At 35.4% G+C, this 23771-nt stretch overlaps 2 protein-coding genes across 13 annotated transcripts in view; one reads left to right on the top strand and one right to left on the bottom strand.

Annotated features, from left to right (window-relative positions):
- The window catches only part of FAM227B (family with sequence similarity 227 member B), a 303682-nt gene extending 300558 nt beyond the window's left edge, over positions 1 to 3124 (bottom strand). For 2 of the 8 annotated variants that reach the window (XM_033190155.1, XM_033190156.1), the window contains exons 1-2: positions 2848 to 2983; positions 61 to 238 (exon numbers count right to left, since the gene is read on the bottom strand). The gene's annotated coding sequence lies outside the window, so the exon portion shown is untranslated. Of the gene's footprint in view, positions 1 to 60; positions 239 to 2847 lie in introns of all 8 variants that reach the window. The other 6 variants (XM_033190154.1, XM_033190157.1, XM_033190158.1 and 3 more) reach the window with 5 other exon arrangements.
- A 5-nt stretch (positions 3125 to 3129) lies between these two features.
- DTWD1 (DTW domain containing 1) overlaps positions 3130 to 23771 on the top strand; it is a 35431-nt gene continuing 14789 nt past the window's right edge. Inside the window, exons 1-4 of one of the 5 annotated variants that reach the window (XM_033190177.1) lie at positions 3130 to 3266; positions 7216 to 7534; positions 14098 to 14241; positions 16747 to 17005. In XM_033190177.1, coding sequence (XP_033046068.1) covers positions 7271 to 7534; positions 14098 to 14241; positions 16747 to 17005 — 667 coding nt within the window. In that variant the 5' untranslated portion in view covers positions 3130 to 3266; positions 7216 to 7270. The other 4 variants (XM_033190181.1, XM_033190178.1, XM_033190179.1 and 1 more) reach the window with 4 other exon arrangements.

The following is a 23771-nucleotide window of genomic DNA, read 5'->3' as shown; positions in this document are numbered from 1 at the left end:
TACACATAATGTTTTTCTCCCAGAAGATCTTTTGTGAGAAAGGGGGCTTCTAGCAGTCACCTGCTATCCTTTGCTCAGAACTCCACCCTCTATCTTCAAAGCCAGCAGTGTAGAATCTTCTCCCCTCTCTTGACATCTTGTCTCCCTCTTATAAGGACTCTTTGATTATGTACAGCCATACAGCCATCCAGACAATCCAGGGTAATTTTCCCCATCTCCTTAATCACATATGCAGTTCCTTTTGCCATATAAGATAAAATATCAATAGGTTCTTAAGATTAGGATATAGACATCTTTGGGGGCTATTATTCTGTCTACTACACTTCTATTTACCTTTTTTCAGGAAGGCATTAGAGAATGTAGTTCATTTTTAAAAAGGGATTAAACAAAGAAAAAGGAAACAAGTGATCTAACACACAGGAGAACAGTATTACATTGCAGAAACCAGTAATCTTGAATAAACTAAAGGTTGTAACGCTGTATCTGTAAGGAAAAAAAAATCTACTGGATTAACTGATGTATTTCACTGTGATGCTTTAGCAGTTTGCCAAAGTGTTTGAGGACAGATTAATAATACGTTAAAAATGGCAGTTATTAAGAAAAAGGAAAGTAAAAGGCTGTATTAAAAGTGAATGTGATCTTAGTATACTATGTGCCTTGGGGTTGAATGACATTTACCTAGACAGTAGTGATAACACTAAATGTTAATTTAGCCAAAGCCTATGATATCACTATATTGACAGGTAAAGGGACAAGAAGAGTGTATGAGGTAGAGAGGGAATGTTCACACACTTGGAGGTGGTGCTGTTATAAAAGACCTATATCACTGCCTTCCATAGGAGAAAGTCAATGGGTAATGTCTGAAATTGGAAAACCAAGAAATTACAATGTAAGTATATCTAGACATGGGGGTAACAGACGAAATATTTAAAAGACTTGAATTTTCCTTTGGTGAGCAGAATTGAGAATAGAGCAGAAGGGTTGGGGACTACAGGGTTTTCTTTAACCTCAGAATGTGGCAAACTGTTAGTGCTCACCAATATGTGTGTGTTTCTCTACATTTCCCAGGATCCCCTGCAGTTAAAGTGGGGGCCTTGGGACTAAATTCTGGCCAATAGAATGTGGCCAAATTGATATATGTCATTTTTAGGGTTGACCTTGGGTGATTCACCATACTTTCTTTCTTGTCAGATAAGCTAGTCCTAGAAGGCAGCAGAACCATTAAAAATAAAAATATTTGGCCTTGAATTTAACATTTCATCCGACTAGAAATAGCCAAAATGGATCTTCTGTGAGAAAAAATAAAATAAAAAACATGTATTAAACTGTTGATATTTTGGGGTTTTCTGTTACAGAAGTAAATTCACTATGCTGATTTTAAAACATCGACAAGAATTATTTGCCAATCCTTTGAGAAGAGGGATCTATGTCTCCTTTCTTAAAATGGAACAGGACTTTAACACACTTGTAAGCAAAAGAAAGTGAGGGAAGTAGCACCGTGTTACTTTTTGAGGCAAGGTCAGAAAAGGTCAGGCAATTTTTGCCTTGTTCATTGCAACACTCCCTTTGGAGCTCTGAGTTTAAGCTAAGAAGTCTGACTACCTTGCTGCCATACTGTGAGGAAGCCCCGGCCATATAGTTACAGAAGCTCTGCTAGCATGCCTACTCTAGTCTTTCTGAGATACCAAAGAAGAGCTGATGATTGTGCCCTACTGACAACATCACCTGTGAACATAACAAAATGGTTGTTTTAAGCCACCATATTTTGGAGTAATTTATTACATACAATAGCAACCCAATGCTCAATCTAACAAATAGTATCATTTACTTTTTAATCTGTGCAATTGAACTATTTTGATAAAACTTAGAGTTAAGCTAAAAAGGAAAATGGGTGTGAATTACTTATTCCTGGCTTATAGACTTTGCTATTCTACTTTCCCTACCCAGAAAGTTCACCTTTCTCCCTAAATCACTGGCTTTCAAACTTTTTAGAGTTTGAAATACACTAAAAAATACATTTTACAAAGAAGCCGTAGTGCACACACACATGCATATATATAATTAAAAGCTCCATACAGCAGTACTTTACTAAGTAACACTAAATTTACTTACATGCGCTGATATTTTCAATCTATATTGTTTCAATTTTTTTTTAAGTGTAAAAGAGATTTCCTTGCTTACAAATGGGTCAAGACCTCCACTAATGGGGTCCCACACAATCCCCTTTCCAGTTGAAAACACTATCCTAAACCTAAATCATTCTTCAAGGCCTTGCCCAAGTCAGAAAAAGAAGCCTTTATTGACCACTCCATTCTCAGCTTTCTTGAATTTCCTGTAATTTATTCAGTTGCATTTTTTATCTCAGTAGTGAGAATACTGCATTTTCTGTACTTAAATTTAACATGCTTTACTTGATATCGTGAGTACTTCTAGGGCATTGTAATGCCCTTTATCTACCACTCGATAAATTCAGAGTACTCAATAAAACATTGCTCAGCATTTGACCATTGTGTTTTAAAATCTTAGTTGTTAGAGTGCACTTCAGTTTGGGCATTCTTTGGGGAGGGGCACGGACAAATGTTCTAATAATTCATCCACATATTACACTTCAAACTGGAAAAACACACAAAATAGTCTTCACTCTATATGCGTGTTTTTATGCAAACTAAATCATAAAGATACAAATGATTTTTCTAATAGCTTTCATTACCATACAGCGCACGAAATAATGATATTGATATAGCCACGAAAGAGTAATAAATATAACCAAGTTCTCATAACTAAAATATCTTTGAGGTGGGCAAAATGCAAACTTTTCTCTGGGATCAACATTTCTTCACAACTCACTGCAACTACGCCTTGAGAGTATGTTTCGAGAACCGCTTCCCAATTATGCTGTCCCAGCAAGAATCGGGAGGAAACCGGGTGAAACGCTGCGAGGCTTGAGGCGGGTCCCAGACGAACGCGGCCCTGCCGCACGCCAGAGCCTCTCAGAAGTGCGACACCGCCGCTGAGAGAGAGGCTGAGGCGGAACTTCCAGTCTAACCCCGCCCCGCTGTCGTCCCAGCCTGTTGCTTAGGCCGCGCGGTCTCCGTTGTGCGCGGCCCCGGCCCTAGCAACGACTCTAGTAACTGCCTGGCTCCTCCCTCTGGTGTCGCGGGGAAAGCGCTCCGTCTGGTCCGTGCGCTATCACGGCCCGGTGCGTGGCTTGGGCTCGTGGGGAGCTGGAGACGCGTGGAGCTGTTCGAGGACTCGCGGGTGTGCAGGTCTGAGTACCACTCTGATCCCTGGTGGAGGTCTCCGCGCCTCTCTGGAGACCAGTGGTCTGGCCCCAGAGGTGCGGCCGCGGGAAGTGGACATTCTTTGTCAGGACCCTAGCGGAGGTCGCGCTGGGTGTCGCCTGTGAGGGGGATCCTCGGTCCCTGCGCGGTCTCTTGCTTTTTTTAGGATCTTGCGGGCCCTTTGGGGAAAAGGTTTCCAAATTTTTCCTCAAAAAAAAAAAAAAAATTGTTTTTCCTACCAATGATTTTCGGTGCATTCCGCCCCAACGAAAAATATGTTCTGGCAAAGTCAGTTCCCTAGGAACCCCATAGTTTATTTTTTTTTTTTAGTATTTGGAATGGTTTGTGGGGGTTTGGTTATTACGGAAGGGGAAGCGTAGTACAGACGTAGAATTAGCGATGCCATGCAGTGTAGTTAAAATATTGAGGTTGTGGTTACATAATAAGCAAAAGAGCCTTTTCTTACGTCTAAATTATTTATTGGGAATGTAGGACAAATAAGGAAGTATGTTAACATTTTTCGGTCGCCAGGTCCACAAAGTTGGATGGTAAAATCAATACTTTAGATCGCAGCGTTTAAGGGCTAACCCAATGCACCATGAAAACGAATGCAAGACAGACTGCTACCATATGGCGGGTGGTGTGGGAGGGGCCATTGATCCTGTATAAAAAAGGGTACTAGCTTGGATTGTGAAAAATGAATGTTGGACCTGTAGGTCCTATGTGACCAGGTTCTTAAAAATACTCTAAAGAAAAATTGTTTTTTTTCTAATACTGAATTGGTCCACAATATAGGACGGGGAGTCTATATAATGTTCCATTGGGAGGTGAGTCAGCTTACAATAATGGAAGAGGTAGAAACTTTTTCTGTTATTATTTTGGGAAAAAAAAAATTGCCAGCCTGCCACTTGTGCTAGACTGCAGATGGCCCATAAAGATAGTTTGTCAGATACTTCAGTAGTGAGATGCTTCCTGGATGCGTTTTGCAGAATGGTTTTGATTTAGTTAACTAGTGTTTGTTGAGTGCCTCCTGTTGCATAAGAATCAGGAATAGATGAGATAGGTAAGATAGGGGAAGGAATCTGCTCTTACAGAGTTGAATGGTAGAGGGGATAGATTCGCTAAAGTACCTCCACAATAAATGCATTTTTCCATGTCAAATATGTGGAACCAATAATAAGTACTCAAAGATAAAGAGATTTAAGACATTGCTGTGACCCATCTATGAGTTAATAAGGAACTGAATTAGAGTCCTGACTTTGAGGGTGAAGATAGGGGATTATGTACAAGGTAGAACTGATGCAACTTGGTGAGTATAATTAATTTGGGGTGGAAATTGAGTAGAAGGAGGAATAAAAAATCAATGTATTTTTAGCCTTAAGTTCCAGAATGATGAATGCACCATCAAGGTGTTAAAATTGTTAGTTCCTTAGGAATAGTCTTTATGTTTTCTAAGTCTTTCTAGCCCCCATGACTCAAATTGTATTTCCTTGCACATATTTGATGTTAACAAGTATGTTTTAAAGATTTTAAATAACCCCATTTGCAACAAATGATTTACTCACAGTCGAGACAGGCTGTTGGCTAGGTTAGGACAGATACCCTGATCATGTAGGAAGCTGCCCATGATTTACGATTGCTGGCCTCTTCTGCATGGCCACCTCAGCCGTAAGTGAGAGTATGTAGGTGAACTAGGAGGTGGAGCCATAAACATTTCTCTTTTATTGTCTTACAGGTATTTGTGGTGGTTGATTTTTTGTAGGGGAAGGTTATTTATATAAGGTTTCACTAATATCCATTTAGTTATGTGGATAGCAGGTCTGTGAACTGCAAAGTGATATTTCTGAGGTATCTCTAGGAGGAATGCATGTCGAGGATCCTAGGATAACTCCAAAAACTCACCAGTAGTTTTCTGTTAAATGTCAGGCAACCACAGTAATTTTCATGACATCCACAGGGATTGCATTTTTCAATCCCACTATGCCTGGTCCTTTGAGTGGCACATGCAGTCCCACTAAATAGCTACTGGAATACCCAGGAAAATGAAGTCAGGTTAAGCTAGTCCAATCAAATTTCATTTTTTAGGATGAATCACATCATCTGAATAACTCAGGACTATTAAAGCCTCAAAATGTTTCTCTGTAAGAACTCAGGCAACACCAGGACAAACCCAAAGAGAGTTTGGGTGAAACTTAGCTTCTTATGTGCAGTAAAGAGATGCCAACAGAGCATTTGCAACTCTCATTTCTGGGGACTATTAGGATCTCTTCCCAAACTTTTTTTTTCTCTGTTTTAGAGATGGGATCTCACTTTGTTGTCCAGACTGTTCTCAAACTCCTGTGCTCAAGTAATCCTCCCACCTTAACCTCCCAAATGCTAGTATTAAAGGCATGAGCCACCAAGTCCGGCCCTTCCCAAGCTTGGAACTTCTTTACCTGGGTCGTAGATGGACTCTAGGAGAGCTCCAAACCTCCTGAAATTGTGTGCAAAATATTGTGTCCATATATTCATCTAGGGATGAGGTTTACGATTTTCATGTGATTCCTAAAAGAATCTGAGGTTCAAGAAAAGAGGGCATCTTAATATCCTGCACTTTTAGTCATTTAGGGCATGGTCACAAAGATCAAAGCCATTTTTAGGCAGGTGATTTGGAGAGACAGAAATAGGTAAGATTTTCTATTTGTGTGTTAGGAAGAAAGGTTTGGACCATTGTTCTTAAATACTGCTTTCTTACCCAAAATGTAAACCTGTACCTAATCAGTACACAGCAAAAATATTTACTGTATTTTGGTTTTCCCCTTGGGTACATTTGGCTAGTACCTTTTTCTACTATAACCGATGTCTTTGCATCTCCTTATTTGGGTCTCAAGCTCACTGGGATTTACAATTAAAAAAAAAAAAATTCACTTGATGAGTAATTAAATTAGTGCCACTAACTTCTTCTCAGCAAATTATGTTGTATTTTATGTTTCTCTGGACTTTTTGTTCACTTTCTATATGGGAGACCACAAAACGTGTCCTGCTCGAGTCACAGCATTCCTGTTGTCACTGTTCCTACTTAAAGTGTCTCGAGCTTCGTAGTTAAACCACAATGCCAGAAGGCTTTATAATAAGAGTATTATTTTATAGCTGTGGAATGCATATCAAATCAATAGGGTACCAGTGTTGTTTCTCCCTTGAAAGATATCTTCCTTACAGGGTATGCAGATAACAATTTTGTCAGCCATCACCCTTCTTTGAAGAAAATATTAAGTGGGAAAGTTATTTTACCGTTTTTCTCTAGTTCTAAAGAATCAGAATGATGTATGTTTTTAAAAAGCATAAATTCTTAGAGTAAGCGAACATTAATGTTACTCTGTAAATTTTTAAGATTTATAAGATAATATATTTTACCTTATGGGGTATTTTATAAATTATAATGAGTAGTAGATGCCTCTTATTTTTTATTGGATATTTAGTTGTATATGTATATGCACACTTGTACACACACACACACGTAGTGTGTGTTTTAAGTTGGAGAGGGCTGTATCTTTCAGAACATAACCAACTAAATTTTGCCGATTCCACTAGAATCTTCTGTTTTTCATTAATGTCAGTTCAAAGTCAGAGCCAACAGGTTAAGTACATTCCTGTTTGATACTAACATGAAACCATTGCATTCCTAATATCTAGAAAACAAAATTGCCATCTCTGGAACAAAAAAGGGTTCTTGAAAAATGGATTCTCAGTACCTGAACTTTATATTTGAAATACCTTTGAGTTTATTGCTTTTAATCTTATGTTTTAAAGTATGTCAATTTGGTGGTTTAAAACATGTTTAGTAAGTACTAAAACAGCACACAATTGTGACTTGAGTAATTTTCTTTGTAGACTGAGTAAAATGTTTTCTGTTTTTATTTTGCCTTCTCTTGACACTTTTTTTTTTTTTTTACAGTGCACCTATGATACGTGTTTTAGAAATAGCTGTTAAACTTTGGTTTGAATGAAGAATGTCTCTCAATTCACCTATATTTCTCAAACGAAGTGAAGAAAATAATTCAAAATTTGTGGAAACAAAACAGTCACAAACTACTTCCATAGCTTCAGAAGATCCCCTTCAAAACTTATGTTTAGCATCTCAAGAAGTTCTTCAAAAAGCTCAGCAAAGTGGGAGATCAAAATGTCTCAAATGTGGTGGTTCCAGAATGTTCTACTGCTATACATGTTATGTTCCAGTTGAAAATGTACCTATTGAACAGATTCCACTTGTGAAGGTTAGTAAGAAATTTAATTGTTTGAAAGTATGAAAATAGATTTTTAAAAAACATCTCATATATACCTACTCTAATTGATAAACTTAATAAATAATGTTATTATTTATTAAGTTCCTGTCCCTGTGTCCTTCCCTTATTGGCTAGAGTTGGACTGCAAAATCTAAACTGATTCCAGTTGGCTAAGACTTAAACTTTTCCAAATAGGGTAAATGCACGATTTGTAAAAGGAGGGCTTAGGAGTGGTCTGTCTGTTATAGTATAAGGCATGTCTGGACATGTTTGGGTATGTCAGGGCACAACAAGAGTGGAAGGGTTGTTTGCAGGCTGGAAACGAGAGTACAAGGAGCTTGGGCTTCTGAACAAAGAACAAAAACATCACACAAGTAAATCTTTTGAAGAGGAATTTATCATTGTTAACATTATGAAAACGAAGTGTATTTATGGAAAATTTAGTCCTGCAGACTACTAAACCTCTTTGTTTTTCTTGTCTCTGGGTCTGAAATGGTGTTTTTAATGAGACCCATTAATTTTTCATTAATGATTTTAATTTATTTACAGCATAGGAAAAAAATGTGTGATATAAACGTATGAATACTACAAAATAAGTTTATAGACACCCTGAAGGAGCTCCAAAAACTCATGTCTTTGGACTGCCCCTTGAGAAAACACTATTCTAGTAGAATTAGAGTTGATTTTTACCTAGGATTTTGTTACTTATCCTATACATGGGGATGGAGTAGATTTCATTGACCAAAATGAAAATAAAGTAAAATTTGAAAACTAAGACCAGTTCCCTAGGCTGTGTGATTTTAGAGTGATTTTAAGCCTGATTTAAAAGGTCATTTGAATTGATTGCTTACCTTTGTACTTTTTGGTGTTTACCAAGACTACTTTTGTATAGGTAAAAGGTCTGTAGAACATCATGTCTACATAATCAAAGAAGAATTTATTATATATATGTTAACTTGTCTAACAGTATCCCAAACTTTAGGAATAAATCAATTAATGTATAAAATTTGACTACTGTTTATTAACACTTTAGAGAGACTAAACTCTACACATGGACTCATTAGAACTTTCCAGTAAAAAAAATGAGTTGTAGCTATATTTTAAAATATTTGTTTTGATGATTTTAAATTTCATTTAAATTTGAAGTAAGAAAAGTACTTTGACACTCATATTTTATTTGAATTCCAATTTAACCTATATCATCTTAGCCAGTCCATGGTCTCCTCCGCATCTAAAATCACATATATAGGCTAATGGAAAGTTTACTGGCCAAGAATAAGTAAGTGTGGAATTTAAGCTTCACAGTTTGCTCAGAAAAAACAAGAACTTGAGGGTAATAATTATTTTCAAGTTTCCCATTATCTTACAGGAATGTTACATTTTGAAGTATGGTTTTTGAAGTATATGTAGAATTATTATATCTTACATTTCTCTCATAGCCACATAAAGAAGGGATTCCATTAAACGTTTTATCCTAAGGTGTATTATATTTAAAAATGGATTGTATATTATAATAATAAAAATCAGTAATGTAGTTACAGGGCTGATATTTTCATAGATATTTAATAATAGAGGATATTTTCCAAATCATTGGTCTAATATACACCATTTAATAGAAATGACTCAAGACGTTAGTGTTTGATCATCTCTAGATGGTCTGGACTGTGCAGTTTTCTAAAGTGTTTATATTTTAATGGCCTTGTATGAAAGTTGATACTTTAATATACATTAATGGTAATAACAACTCTGCAAAATGTTCTTTCTAATTTTTATTTTTATTTTAGCAAATCATTCAGCATTTGCTTTTAGATAGCCTACTTCAAAAGGGAGGATGACAATACAATGAGTAATTCCCTCCCAATTTTAGTCTAGGGAATGCATTCATAAATATAGTCATATGTCTCCTAATGACAGGGATACATCCTGAGAAATGTGTCCTCAGAATTGAGTCGTTAGGCAAATTCACTGTTGTGCGAACATCTTAGAATGTACTTACACAACCTTCATAGTATAGCCTACTATACCCCTGGGCTATACCTATTACTCCTAGCCTACAAAATCTGTACAGCATGTTACTGTACTGCATACTGTATGTAGTTGTACATACAATGGTATTACTGTATCTAAACAAATATAAGCATAGAAAAGTACAGTAGAAGTACAGTATAAAATAGTAATCCTTTATGGGTACTTAGCGGGAATGGAGTTTGCAGGACTGGAAGTTGTTCTTGGTGAGTCAATGGTGAGTTGTGAGTGAGTGTGAAGGCCTGTGATGTTACTGTACACTATTGTAGTTTTGATAAACACTGCATATTTAGGGTACACTACATTTATGAAAAATATTTTTCTTCAATAATAAGCTTACTGTGACTTTTTTACTTTATAAACTTTTTAAAAAACTTGTGATAACACTTTAAATACAAACACATTGTACAGCTGAACAAAAATATTTTTTATTTACATTCTTATTCTATAACCTTTTTCCTATTTTTATTATTTATTTTTACTTTTTAAACTTTTTTGTTGAAAACTAAGACACAAACACATTACCCTAGGCTTACACAGTGTCAGGATCATCAATATCACTGTCTTCTTCCACCTCCACATTTGTCCCACTGGAAACTCTTCAGGGGCAATGTATGGAGCAATGCCTTCTTCTGGAATACCTCCTTAAGGACCTGCCTGAGGCTGTTTTACAGTTAACATTTCTTTTTTCTAATTAGGATGAGTAACTCTAAAACTAAAAAAATTAAGTGTAGTATAGTAAATACATAAACCAGTAACAGATTTATATAATCATTATTAAGCATTATTGTATAGCATGCTTTTTTATGACTGGCAGTGCAGTAGGTTTGTTTACATCAGGATCATCACAAGCATATGAGTACTGCACTATGGTACAATGTTACAATGGTTACACTTCACTAGGCCATAGGAATTTAGAGCCTAGAATTTAAAAGGCTCTGTTGGGGAAAGTTGATAATCCCATGGGAAAATGCTGAGGTCTCCTTGTCAGTAGCATTTTGATAAACTTGGGTGGAAAGATTTGTGGTAAGTCTCTTTTATAAAACATAGGTGTTAGAGAGCTGATTGGTATTCTTTACTTGTTTGAAAACAGAATGCCTCTACTAAGACTGCCCTCTGGTCAACACTTTTTTTTTTTTTTAAACATAGTTAAGCTTTAATGTCCATACAAAGCCTCAGAGCAATGTTTTTGTAGCTTGTAAAAAAGCAAAAATTTTCTTTCTTTCTTTTTTTTTTTTTTTTAAACTTCAAGTTCTCAGATATATGTGCAGAACTTGCAGGTTTGTTATATAGATATGCACGTGCCATGGTGGTTTGCTGCACCCGTCATCTACATTAGGTATTTCTCCTAATACTATCCCTCCCCTAGCCCCCCACCCCCAGACAGGCTCCAGTGTGTGATGTTCCCCTGCCTGTGTCCATGTGTTCTCATTGTTCAACTCCCACTTATGAGTGAGAACATGCGTTGTTTGGTTGTTTGGTTTTCTGTTCCTGTGTGGTCAACACTATTATTGTTACTCTGTACTCTTGTCATTATTTAAGAAATAATCTTCTTTTAACATGTGTAAACTAGAACACAAATATGGATTTCCATGATTTGATCTGTTTCTGTGCTTTGATTTTATGATGCGAGAGATCTCATGCTCATGGAGAACTAACAATACCTGGATTGTGTACAGGTTTTGCATAATTATATTATGCTTGCAGACTTTAGTTCCTAAAGCTTTTTATTTTATCATATAATTAAAAAATAGGCTAGGCACATGATTTATAAAATTTGTCAATAACACTCCTGTGTTCTTGATATAAATGATACCCTCCAAGATAGCTAGCTGGTCAGAAATATTGATAACTTTTGGAATTTTCAACTTTACTCATCAGTCATATAAGAAGGTCACTTTTATGATCTGCTTTCTTTTTCTTTTCTTATCATGATCTGCTTTTTTTTCTTATTTCCTACCTTCCCTGGATTAAGATAATACTGACATGGTGCTCAGAGACCTTAGGGAGAGGGAGAGTAGTGTCAGCTGAGACCGAGCGTCATGAGGAAATTCTGATGTAGTGTTCAGCCAGAAATAGACTGATGTAAAATCATTTGTGAACTGCCTACTTAAATGGTAAATTTTCCGTAATTAGAAGTTGGTTTGATGATTAGAAGCAATTGGACCTAACTTATAAATGATCATTGGGCCTAACTTATAAATGATTGCTAGGCCTAAGCGGGGAGGGTAGGAGACACAGTGTTTGAAACCCTAATTGAAAACTATTTGGGGAATTTATTTGTAGGCCAAGGTCCTCCTAGGGTGTATTATTTATACTGTTCTGTCCCCAACATAATTGTCCAGGAAGAAGAAAATTTGAAATTGGAATTATTTAGTAGCTGCTCCATTCAAAAATAGTTTTGGAACTAATGACACACAACATGGAAGAACCTCAAAATAACTTATTCTTAGCTAAAGTCAAATGAAGAGTGTACATTGTATGATTTTATTTATATAAAATTCTAGAAAGTACAAACTATAGTGGCAATGGATTACTGATTGCCTGAGGAGGGCAGTGGTCGATGGTGAGAGGAGAAAGAAGAGCATGAGAAGACTTGATAGTGGCAAATCATTATTTTGACTGTAGCAATGGATTCAAGGATTTAACATATGTTAAAACTTATTAGATTGTACACTTTAAATATGTACGGTTTAAGACATAAGAAAAATAGTTTTGTCTTCCAGGGTAAAATAGTGTGCCCAGGGTAAATTCCTAGAATCCTACTTATTTAGTATGGGATGGGAACTTGGAGATGGTGGGAACTACTAAATAAAACAAAAGGTCATTTAAAAGCTGAAGTCAAGAACACATCTCCAGAGGGTTTCTTATATATAGTAAGGGAGATATGACCTAGCATTTTTTTCATAGTCATGGCTGAATGCAGTGCTTGTATAAGCATTACAAAGAGAGCTAAACCAAAAAGCCAAAGTGAAATAAGAAAAATATAATTTAAGAAATCCAAGAGAATATTATTTTTACATAGAGACATGTTACAGACAACATCTATAACAAATAATGAAACTTTAAGGGAAATACTTAGGCAACAGGGGTCCCCAATCCCCAGACCACAGACCAGTACCGGTCCTAAGGAACCAGGCCACACACGAAGAGGTGAGCTGCTGGAGAGCAAGCGAAGTCTCCGTCTGTATTTACAGTCACTCCCCATCACTCACATTACCACCTGAGCTCTGCCTCCTGTCAGATCAGTGACAGTGTTAGATTCTCATAGGAGCATGAACCTTGCTGTGAACTGTGCATACAAAGGACCTAGATTGCACGCTCCTTATGAGAATCTAATGCCTGAAGATCTGTCACTGTCTCCCATTACCCCCAGATGGGACCATCAAGTTGCAGGAAAACAAGCTCAGGCTCCCACTGATTCTACATTACGGTGAGTTGTATAGTTATTTCATTATATATTATCATGTAATAATAATAGAAATAAAGTGCACAATAAGTGTAATGCGCTCGAATCATCCCCAAACCCTCTCCCCTAACCCTGGTCTGTGGAAAAATTGTCTTTCACGAAACCAGTCCTTCTTGGTGCCAGAAAGAATGGGGACTATTTACACAACATGATTTTGAAGAGAGTTTTGTGATATAAAGATTACACCTCTTAGACCTATTGTTACTGTTTTTTAATTGATAATTATTTAATTTGTGCTGTTGAAAATGTGATGCCGAAAATCACGATGTTTCCTGCAAAGGATAACAGTTTTGACTTGAAAGTATGTATAAGGAACAGAATTTCAACTTGAAGTTTAGATCTGAAACTTTTTGCCCAAACTTACATTTCCTTTTAAAATAGCATAAGAGGCCAGGTATGGTGGCTCTTTCCTAATCTGAACACTTGGGAGGCTGAGACAGGCGGATCACTTGCAGTCAGGAGTTCAAGACCAACCTGGCCAACATGGTGAAAACCCATCTCTACTAAAAAAATACAACAATTAGCTGGGCATGGTGGCAGGTGCCTGTAATGCCAACTACTTGGGAGGCTGAGGCAGAATTGCTTAACCCAGGAGACGGAGGTTGCAGTGAGCCGAGATCACACCACTGCACTCTAGCCTGGGCGGCAGAGTGAGAGTCCATCTCAAGATAAATAAATAAAAATAAAATAAAATAGCATAAAATAGGCAAACCTAGAGTTTATAGGATTTATAAAAATGTCCTTGGCACATATAGTGAAATGCAAAGAATTGGAGTTAATATAACTTAAATGAAAATGACATTGGAGCTTTGCTTTAAGAGAAGATTCTGTTAAATGAGTTGAAAATAGTTGTCCTAATACATGATTAACAATGCCAAGGAAGAAATTTGGGTTGGTTTTGTAACGATCACCATTCTTAATATTCTGGCATATCTTTTAAACCATATGTGTATTTATAGGAATTTATTGTAAGCTTCCTATTTAGCTTTAAAGACCCTTTTTATTAACATAAAAATTAGAATGTTTATTTTTTGATTTGTCCTTTTTTTTTTACCTTTAGCTTCCATTGAAGATTGACATCATTAAACATCCAAATGAAACAGATGGCAAAAGTACTGCTATACATGCAAAACTCTTAGCACCTGAATTTGTAAACATTTACACGTATCCTTGTATTCCAGAATATGAAGAAAAGGACCATGAAGTAGGCAACTTAGTTTTTATAACTCTTCACATTGGATATACAAATGAATTTTAACCTCCATTGCCTTTCTGATCTTACTCAAACATAATTTAATATTTTTCTTAATAAAGAATTATGCTTAGGTAGCATTAGACAATATACAGTTTATTTCATTGATATCTTCAAAGATCAGATGATTCTAGACTGCTATGTGTTTTTGAGTCTGCATTTTATAGCTCTTCTGCCTTATTTCTTCAGGTTTTTACTACTTGCCAATATTATTATGTCTGCTTTTACTTTTTCTCTTCTTCTCCTGTTTGTGCTACATATAGATGATCTAATTTGATGCAAACTGGGAAACCAGATTACAAATATTGTTGGAATTTCTCTAAAAGAAGAAAGACTGAGTTAGGATATTCAGGAATCCTCCTAAATTAAGAGCTTTAGTGCATAGCCTTTATAACATTTCTTTCAGCTGCTCAGAGGCCTTCCTTGCTCATTTTTAGATTCTTAATTGGTTTTCACCCAGTTGCAATTGTCACATTGGTGAGATATTATGGGTCTTCTTGGAGAAAAATAATTTTACAATGTGTCTTAAAAAATTAGGCCTTGGGTACTGAAAGAAGCATGTAAAAGCCTTTTGGTCTCTTGGAAGCCATTTGTTGGTGTGGCTAATATAGAAACAAAATTAGAAATTAGTGCATTTATTTGTTCCAGGAAGAACTTGGTAAATTTTTACTTTTCTGTTTATATATCTTTTTTTGGTTGAGTTTATATAAAAAATTATGTTTGTAAATAATATTTGAGTTTTGGATCTAGGAAAATGTTTCCTTCTCTGGTCAGCTAGACTCCATTTAAGTTGATTAAATAGAATGTAGTGCTATGTTCTGTAAGGAGATGTGATATGTTTATAATCTAAGAAAATTCAGAAGCCCTGGACTTTGCTGACTGGATATAGGGAGAAATATAGACGTGTATTATGAATATTTAAAAACTTTGACAACTTTGAAATTTATAAAATTCAAGGTTTTTGCTTTTTAACAGTTTTGCTCTGTTGCCCAGGTTGGAATGCAGTGGCATGATCCCAGCTTGCTGTAGCTTTAAACTTCTGGGCCCAAGCAATCCCCATACCTCAGGCTCCTGAGTAGCTGAGGCCATGGGCATTGCACCACTACTCCCAGCTAATGTTTTTATTCTTTGTAGGGACAAGTCTCACTATGTTGCCCAGGCTGGGCTCAAACTGCTAGGGCTCAAGTGATCCTCTCACCTTGGCCTCCCAAAGTGCTGGGATTACAGGCACTGTGCCCGACCAAGATTTTTTGTTCCTAATTTTATTTTATTATGATTTTGTTTTTATCTTTTTATTTTAAAAATTTGTATGCTCATTGAAGAAAATATGGGAAATAAAGAAACATATGGGGATAAAATTCCCTTGATTCTCCAACATTTATTCATTTAACAAATATTTACTTGGTGCCTGCTTTGTGCCAGGAGTTGTTCAGACATTGGAAGCTCTAACAATATAAATCTCAGTAAAAATGTGCTGAAAGAAAAGAGGTATCTTAGGTAATTTTTCCTGGAAAGTTAGATGTTTTCATTTTAATTTTTCACTGTAATAAATATACTTAGATATTGGCTGGGCGCGGTGGCTCAAGCCTGTAATCCCAGCACTTTGGGAGGCCGACACGGGCGGATCACGAGGTCAGGAGATCGAGACCATCCTGGCTAACACAGTGAAACCCCGTCTCTACTAAAAAATACAAAAAACTAGCCGGGTGAGGTGGCGGGCGCCTGTAGTCCCAGCTACTCGAGAGGCTGAGGCAGGAGAATGGCGTAAACTCGGGAGGTGGAGCTTGCAGTGAGCTGAGATCCGGCCACTGCACTCCAGCCCGGGCGACAGAGCGAGACTCCGTCTCAAAAAATAAATAAATAAATAAATATACTTAGATATTGTAAGTGTCTGTGTTTAGGTTTATTTTATTACGTTCCCATAATGAAATGGTTGAACCAAAGGGTATGAATAATTTTAAGACTCTTGATTTAAATTGTCAAATTGCTTCCATGAAGAGTTACGCTATTTAATCCTGCCCTCAAACCACCATTTCCTCACCAGCATTCACTGTATCATTTGATTTATCTTTGGCTTATGATATAGATGCAAATGGCATTTAATCATTGAACAGTTTTCAGTGGTTCTTTTACAAAGTATCATGTACTTTGCTTTTTATCTTATGAAAAATTATATAATTTAATCTTTTTATTTCAAGTATGATTAACTGGACATCTATCAGTCAGTGAATACCTTATTTTGAAATAATAGTTTTAATTAGTATATTATGATTATAAATTACTAGGGGAGAGCCAAAAACTTTACCATACATGTTAAAGAACCATATACAATAGAACCAACCTAATGCTTGTTTCTCAGATATGCAACATGTCTTTCTGAAAATTTTAAGTCAATCAAAATTTATATATTTTGAAGATCATAGTAGCACACTGCTAACCCAATTTTCTTTGTTTTAGGTTGCACTCATTTTTCCTGGACCTCAGTCTATCTCAATAAAAGATATTTCTTTTCATCTGCAAAAAAGGATTCAAAATAATGTTAGAGGCAAAAATGATGACCCTGACAAGCCACCTTTTAAACGCAAAAGAACTGAAGAACAACAGTTCTGTGATTTGAATGACAGCAAGTGCAAAGGCACACCACTGAAAAAAATTATATTTATAGATAGTACCTGGAACCAAACAAACAAAATATTCACTGATGAGCGACTTCAAGGTAAAAAAAAAAAATGTTTTTTTGGACTGTTCCTCCCTCAGACTTATTTTGAAAAAGCTTCAAACTTATAGATAATTTGAAAGAAGAGTTGCATTGAATACCTATACATTTTGCCGCATTTACTTTATTTCTCTATTTCTCTTTATTATATATGTGAGTGTGTATTTATATATTATATATATTTTTGATTGATCAATTAAGTTTCAGGCTTTGTAACACTTTACCCTTAAATATTAAGTATACATTTTCCTTTTTTTGTTTGACACAGTCCCAGTCTGTTGCCCAGGCTGGAGTGCAATGGTGCAATCTTGGCTCACTGCAACCCTCCTCCTCCTGGGTTCAAGTGATCCTCCCACCTCAGCCTCCCAAGTAGCTGGGATTACAGGTGCCCACCACCACACCTGGCTAAATTTTGTGTTTTTAGTAGAGACAGGGATTCGCCATGTTGGCCAGGCTTGTCTCAAACTACTGACCTCAGTAGTATTTCGTTGTATGGATATGCTACGATTAGTATTATCTATTTATCTGTTGATGGACATTTACACTGGTTGTTTCCCATTTTCTACTATTTCAAATAAAGTTGCTATGACACTTGTGTTAAAAAAAGAAAAAGGATGTTCTCCTGTATAATAAATACAGTACCACTATCACTCCTAAGAAAATTAATGAAAATTGCATAATATCATCTAATATACTGTCCATATTCAAATTTCCCTAGTTGACCCAAAAGTACCTTTTGTACCTTCCCCCCATATAGCATTTAAACTCATCACAGTTTATTTGGTTATTATGTATCTTTAGTCTCTTTTAATCTAGAGTAGTCCTGTTTTTGTTTTTCATGACTTAGACCTTTGTGAAGAGGACAGGTCAATTGTCTGTTTAATTGTGATTAGTTTCAGTCTAAATATGTTGGCTAGGATACTTACAGGTAAGGATAAATCCAGCGTTGTCTGTCTAGTTTATATCTATTGTTCGGGTATAATTATTAATAACATGTAATTTCACTCTCAGAAATGAACCTTTTAGCTGATAAATTGTATGGTTAACCAATTCATAGATGAATTCATACTTTATTGTTGCATCAAATTAGGATGCACATAATGCAAATTGTTCTATTATTTGTGATAACTTTCATTACTTGATTAAAGTGGTGATTGCCCAATCTCTCCATTATAAAGGTTTATTTTTTCTCTTTGTAAGTAGTAGTAATCTATGGGGTGATGTTTTCACACTATGGACTGTTTCCCAAAAACTTTTCACCAGTGATTTTAGTGTTCATTGATGATCCCTGCATAAATCGAATAATTACATTGAGAATTGAAAAATGGTGAAATTTTAATTACATGGTTTCTTCCTACATTAGTTAGCCAATATTCTTATGTAAAGAAGAGCTTTTCCTTTTTCCCCTGTTCTTTATTTCTCTCTCTTTGCACCCCTTTTTGAGATCACTATGATCTTATGGATTTTCTTTTTAATTCAATATACTATAATTTATTATAGCATATCCATGCTAATCTTTTTGATAATAATCTTTTTGATGTTGTAGTTCTCTCAAATTTTGCCAGTGGAAACCCTTCAAGTACTTCATGGCATGGCCTCATTTGTCTTTTTGGTACAACAGACAAGTTCACTTGTATTTCTTTCTGCCTCAGACCTATAATCAATTGTTTTTCTAAGAAGCTATAGTTTCTTTTAATAGGAAATAGTATCAGAAACTAAGATCTGGTAAATTCATTACTTTTGGGATGTCATTGCTTCATTGGATAGAACCAGGAAAAATGCACAGTTATGTGTCATGAGTTCACACAGATAGTTCCAATTCATATTTAACATTATAGGGATTTTTATTTCTTTTAGAGTGAAAAACTTCATTCCTAATAATAGTGATTTAAAACAGTTACTTTATTTGTCCATGTGTGATTAGAAGGCAAGAAAGCTATTCAGTTGATATTAGGCAGTTGCTAAAACAGTTTGTTTCAAACTGGGAGAGCTTCTCTCAGGCTATTGTTAAAAATGTGCATTATCTGGAAAAGAACATTTTGACACTTTTGGAGTCTGACTGGTGTTCATTAATTCCAAGCTGAAGTGAGTGACAACACTAGATTTAACGAGCTTAATTTATGTAGTTTATGCATCTGAGATCTTCATATAAGTTAGTAAAGTTGCTTTGAAAGTCTAATTGTGTGTGCTTTGTGTCTTATGTGTGTGGGAGAGAGTAAAGGGCAGGTACTAGGGAGCATAGGATCTTTAAGAAATTTTGTTGCCGATGTTTGATAGAAAGACAAATGCCTAAGCCCTAAGGCTGTGCTCTTTAAAAAAGAGAAAGGGAACACCGCCTGCCACATTCCTGTGGATGTTTATAGCAGCAGGTTATTTGCCAGTTCGAAGATTTTTCTGAGCCATTTTTCTTTATAGTTACCTTATATGGTAATTGAAAAGATCAAATGAAAATACATACATAAAAACCCTTGACAAAACTATAAAAGGAATTATTGTGGTATTATTCGAAATCTCTTTTCAGAGTGTCCGCATTTGGCTTGCCTAAAATCAGATTTGTACAAAAGATTTTTGTTATTCCTCCCAAATTCACATGGAAAGTATCATATATTTCAGTTCTGTGCTAGAGCAAAAATTTTTGAAGGGGCTTCTTAATCTCTTTAAAATCATGAAAGGAACAGATTTCTAGAGGCAAATTTTCTGCATGACCTACTTCAACCCCTATCCTTTGTGGCTCCTCATTGCACCACAGGAAACAATTAGGGCTCTACACATATTTATAACCTCTGTATATGTGAAATACTAATTTCTGAATAAACCAAGTTACTTCCATAAGAAACAATCCATGGTTTTTATAAATTGTTGGCTTTAGGCTTTAAAACTTTTTGTCATTTCATGGGATTAATCTGAACAAACTAAGTCTAAACCTCAATTAAACCCTCAGGTGTATCGGAAATTATGTTTCCATTATCTTATTATGAATGCTGAGGTTAGGAATCCCCTTAACAATGTAAAACCATACTGTTTTGCCAAATTTTTACAGAAAAATAGCTCTGTGTGTTCTACCAATGTCAAAACATTTGAAGGTAGAGTGCCTAATTTAATCACAAAAGGTAAACCTAAACCTGCAAGTGAAGAATGATATAACATTCTTGAAGATTTGTCGTAGGAAGCCTTGGCAGAATGTAGGGGGAGACATCGTTTCTTTTTGTTGGGTGGGAGTCCAGATTATATTTAAACAGCATTATACTGAAATTTGTTATAAAATTAGCCAGCTCTTTCCCTTCAGTTTGACTGTATTGATACAACTTTTAAAGTGACAACTTTGTTCGCATTATAAGCATTGCCTAAACTACACTCCACGTGTCAGTGAGTGCTGTGTCCTATACTAATTTATTCAATCCTCACATCGAATATATGAGGTAAAGGATGTCATCCTCACTTTGCAATTGAAGAAACTGAGGCAGCACTTTTGGAAGGAAAAGCCATTTGTAATTATCTACTTTAAGTTTCTACTGCTAAAATATTTTACTAGTTTTGAGACAGATGTAGTGGCTCATTCCTGTAATCCCAGCACTTTGGGAGATGAAGGTGGAAGTATCATTTGAACACAGGAGTTCTAGACTAGCCTAGGCATCATAGCAAGGCCTACATCTCAACAAAAAAGAAAGTAATTAGCAAGGTGTAGTGTGCACCTGTAGTCTCAGGTACTTGGGAGACTGAGGCAGGAGGATTGCTTGAGCCCAGGAGTTCAAGGATGTGGTGAGCTATGATCATGCCACTGAACTCCAGCCTGGGCAACAGAGCAAAATCCCTCAGGAAAAAATGTTTATGATTTTTACTATAATTTTATTATAAAGTTACTGATTGTTAGAAATACTAGGGTATAAAAATATTTTGCATTCAAGAAACTGAAATATTTAATGTGGTCTAGAATGTATACATATATGAGAATGGTAAAAGAGACTGGAGAAATTCAAATTATAAATATCTTATTTTATCCAGCACGCCTGGGCATTTGTTCTTTTATCCATAGTGCTGTGGCATCATTAAAAAATTTTAAGCTTGTCATTGACATGATTAGATTGTATTTTAAGTCTAATGGAAAGAATTGGGCTGGAACATGACTTTAAGCTCCAGTTCCTTCACTAAATAAGCAAAGAGGTTTTGTTTGTTTGTTTTTAACTGTTTTATATTTTTAAATAAATTGTGATACATATGAAATATATACACACACACACATATATATGTAACGTTAAGTTATAAAGCATAATGATATAATGAATAATTAAGAAGGCAAGCACCAGTATTTCTAACTTCCATTTACCCATATTCTCCCTTGTGCCATTCCCCTTCTTCCCCTGACAGTTATTTTCCTGAATTATGCTTTTTTAGATTATAGTGTTATATGTATCTGTTTTCATAAACTATATATAATTTAGTTTTGCTTTATTTTAACCTGTGTGTTGTTTTCTTGGGGTTTGCTTTCTAAAGTCACATTTTGTTTCTAGGGTTTATATTGTCATATCACTGTAGCTGTAGTTTATTCGATTTCACTGCTGAATAATATCTGTGAATATACTACAGTTTATCTGGTTTCCTGCTAATGAAACACTTTGGTTATTTCTAGTTTTTGCTATTACAAATAATGCTACTACACACATTCTTGTGCATATACAAGCTCCTCTAGGAAACATAGCTAGGAGTCACATTGCTGAGTTGTTGAGTATGAGAATATTCACCTTTACAAGATAATGCCAAATTGTTTTTCAAAGTGGACATACAAAGGAATATTTCCATTATTAATGTATAAGCTCTCCATTGATCCATAATCTCTCCTACCTTGGTATTATCAAATGTCTGATTTTTGCCAATCTGGTATTTTAAAATGGTGTCTCATTGTCATCTTCTTTTACTGTTCTCTAATTACTAATTGGATTGAGAATTACATTGTTTATTTGGCCATATACATGTCCTATTCTGTGAAATATCTATGCCCATTTTTCTAGTGTTTTAATTGATTTGTAGAAATTCTTTATATATTCTAGAATATAGATAATGTTGTAAAATATCTTATTGCAATTTGTGGTTCATCTTTTTAATTTCTTTGTTTTGAGAAAAAAACTCTTAGTGTGGAATTTATCAATATGTTTGTGTCTTGTCTGAGTCCTTCTCTTCTGCAAGATACTATATGGCTAATGATTTGCCTGAGATTTTATTGTATTTTCTGTGTAAGTAGTGCCAATTGCATTTCTTTCCAGTTCTTATCCATCTAATTAATTTGTTGTTCTTTATTACTATGTTAAAGAAGACCTCTAATGCAGTATTTAATTGAAGCCCAATTATTTAATTGTAGAGGTCATCCTTCTCATGTTTCAATCTGATAATCTATGTCTTTTAAATAGTAAGTTTATTTACAGTTGCTGTGAGTATCGAAGTAATTGGATCTACTTTCTACCATCTTTTTATTTCTATTTGTGCTTTTTTATAATTTTTGTTTCTTTTTTTGATTGAATGAGGTTTTTTCTTATTGCATTTTTATTCCTATTTCAGCTATTTTAGAGAATTGCCCATATCAATTAAAAAGTTCAAAGCCAAACAATGTTTAACCTCTCCTTTTTTACATTGTATGGACTTCATATGCTGAAGCTTCATTCAGCCTCCTCCTGAAGGTTCACAATGTTATTGTTAATATCATTATTTTTGTTCTGTCCTTTATTGTCAGTCTACAAATTAGTTACTATTACTGTTTTTGTTTTATACAGGTAACATTTATCTGGATTTGCACAGATGTTTACCATTTTCTTTACTCAGTGTTTTATCAAATCTATCCTTTAGGAATTCCTTTAATTTGGTCTCTTGTTGCCGTATGTTCAGTTTTCATTTGTCTATTAATGTTTGTCTCTTTTTTCTTGATATATTGTTCTGCTGGGTTCACAATTTTAGGTTGCCAGTCTGTTTTTTGTTTGTTTGTTTGTTTGTTTGTTTGAGACTTGGAAGATACTATTCTAGTGTCTTCAATATTCTGTTGTTGCCAATGGGAAGTCTTTGGTCATTCTAATTACCTTTTCATTGTATATGATCATCTCCATGACTTCTTTTAAAATCTTCTCTTTATCTTTGGTGTTTTGCAGTTACGTAAATATGTAATAGATCTAGGCACTGATTTGTTTGTGTTTATCTTGCTTGAGACACATGATGTTTCATGTATCTGTGGCTTTTTATAGTTTAAAATAATTTCTGGAAAAGTCATTGGCATTATCTCTTTAACCACTCCCTCTCTTCCATTCTCTTTGTTCTCTCTTCCTTGAACTCTTATCAGTCATTTGATCTCCATATCTCTGAATATTTTTGTGTTTCTTTTATTATTTCTTGTCTGTGCTACATTTTACATTGAGTAAAAGTGGGATGTGACAGTGGGAAATCATTAATGACTTAGAAGTTCCAGTTGGTCACTGGGCCAATTTTGATGCCACCTTCTCTCTTTTATTTCTCACTTTCAAATAAAATTTGCAAAAACAAGAAAATAAATATAGTATGAGTCCAATTACTGGCCTAAGGAGCTAAAAGCATTCTGGGTTTGTGTGATGACAGCTGAGTTATAACAGATGAGAGTTCTATTCTGTTATTGCATTAATTATTCCCTCTTTAAATGTATAAGAACAAGGCCGGGTGCGGTGGCTCAAGCCTGTAATCCCAGCACTTTGGGAGGCCGAGACGGGCGGATCACGAGGTCAGGAGATCGAGACCATCCTGGCTAACATGGTGA

This window comes from Trachypithecus francoisi, unplaced genomic scaffold (assembly GCF_009764315.1).
Source record: "Trachypithecus francoisi isolate TF-2019V2 unplaced genomic scaffold, Tfra_2.0 Lachesis_group3, whole genome shotgun sequence".
In the NCBI taxonomy this organism is placed as follows: Eukaryota; Metazoa; Chordata; class Mammalia; order Primates; family Cercopithecidae; genus Trachypithecus; species Trachypithecus francoisi.
The sequence above is the reverse complement of the archived record's forward strand: the minus strand, read 5'-3'. Positions and strand labels throughout refer to the sequence as shown.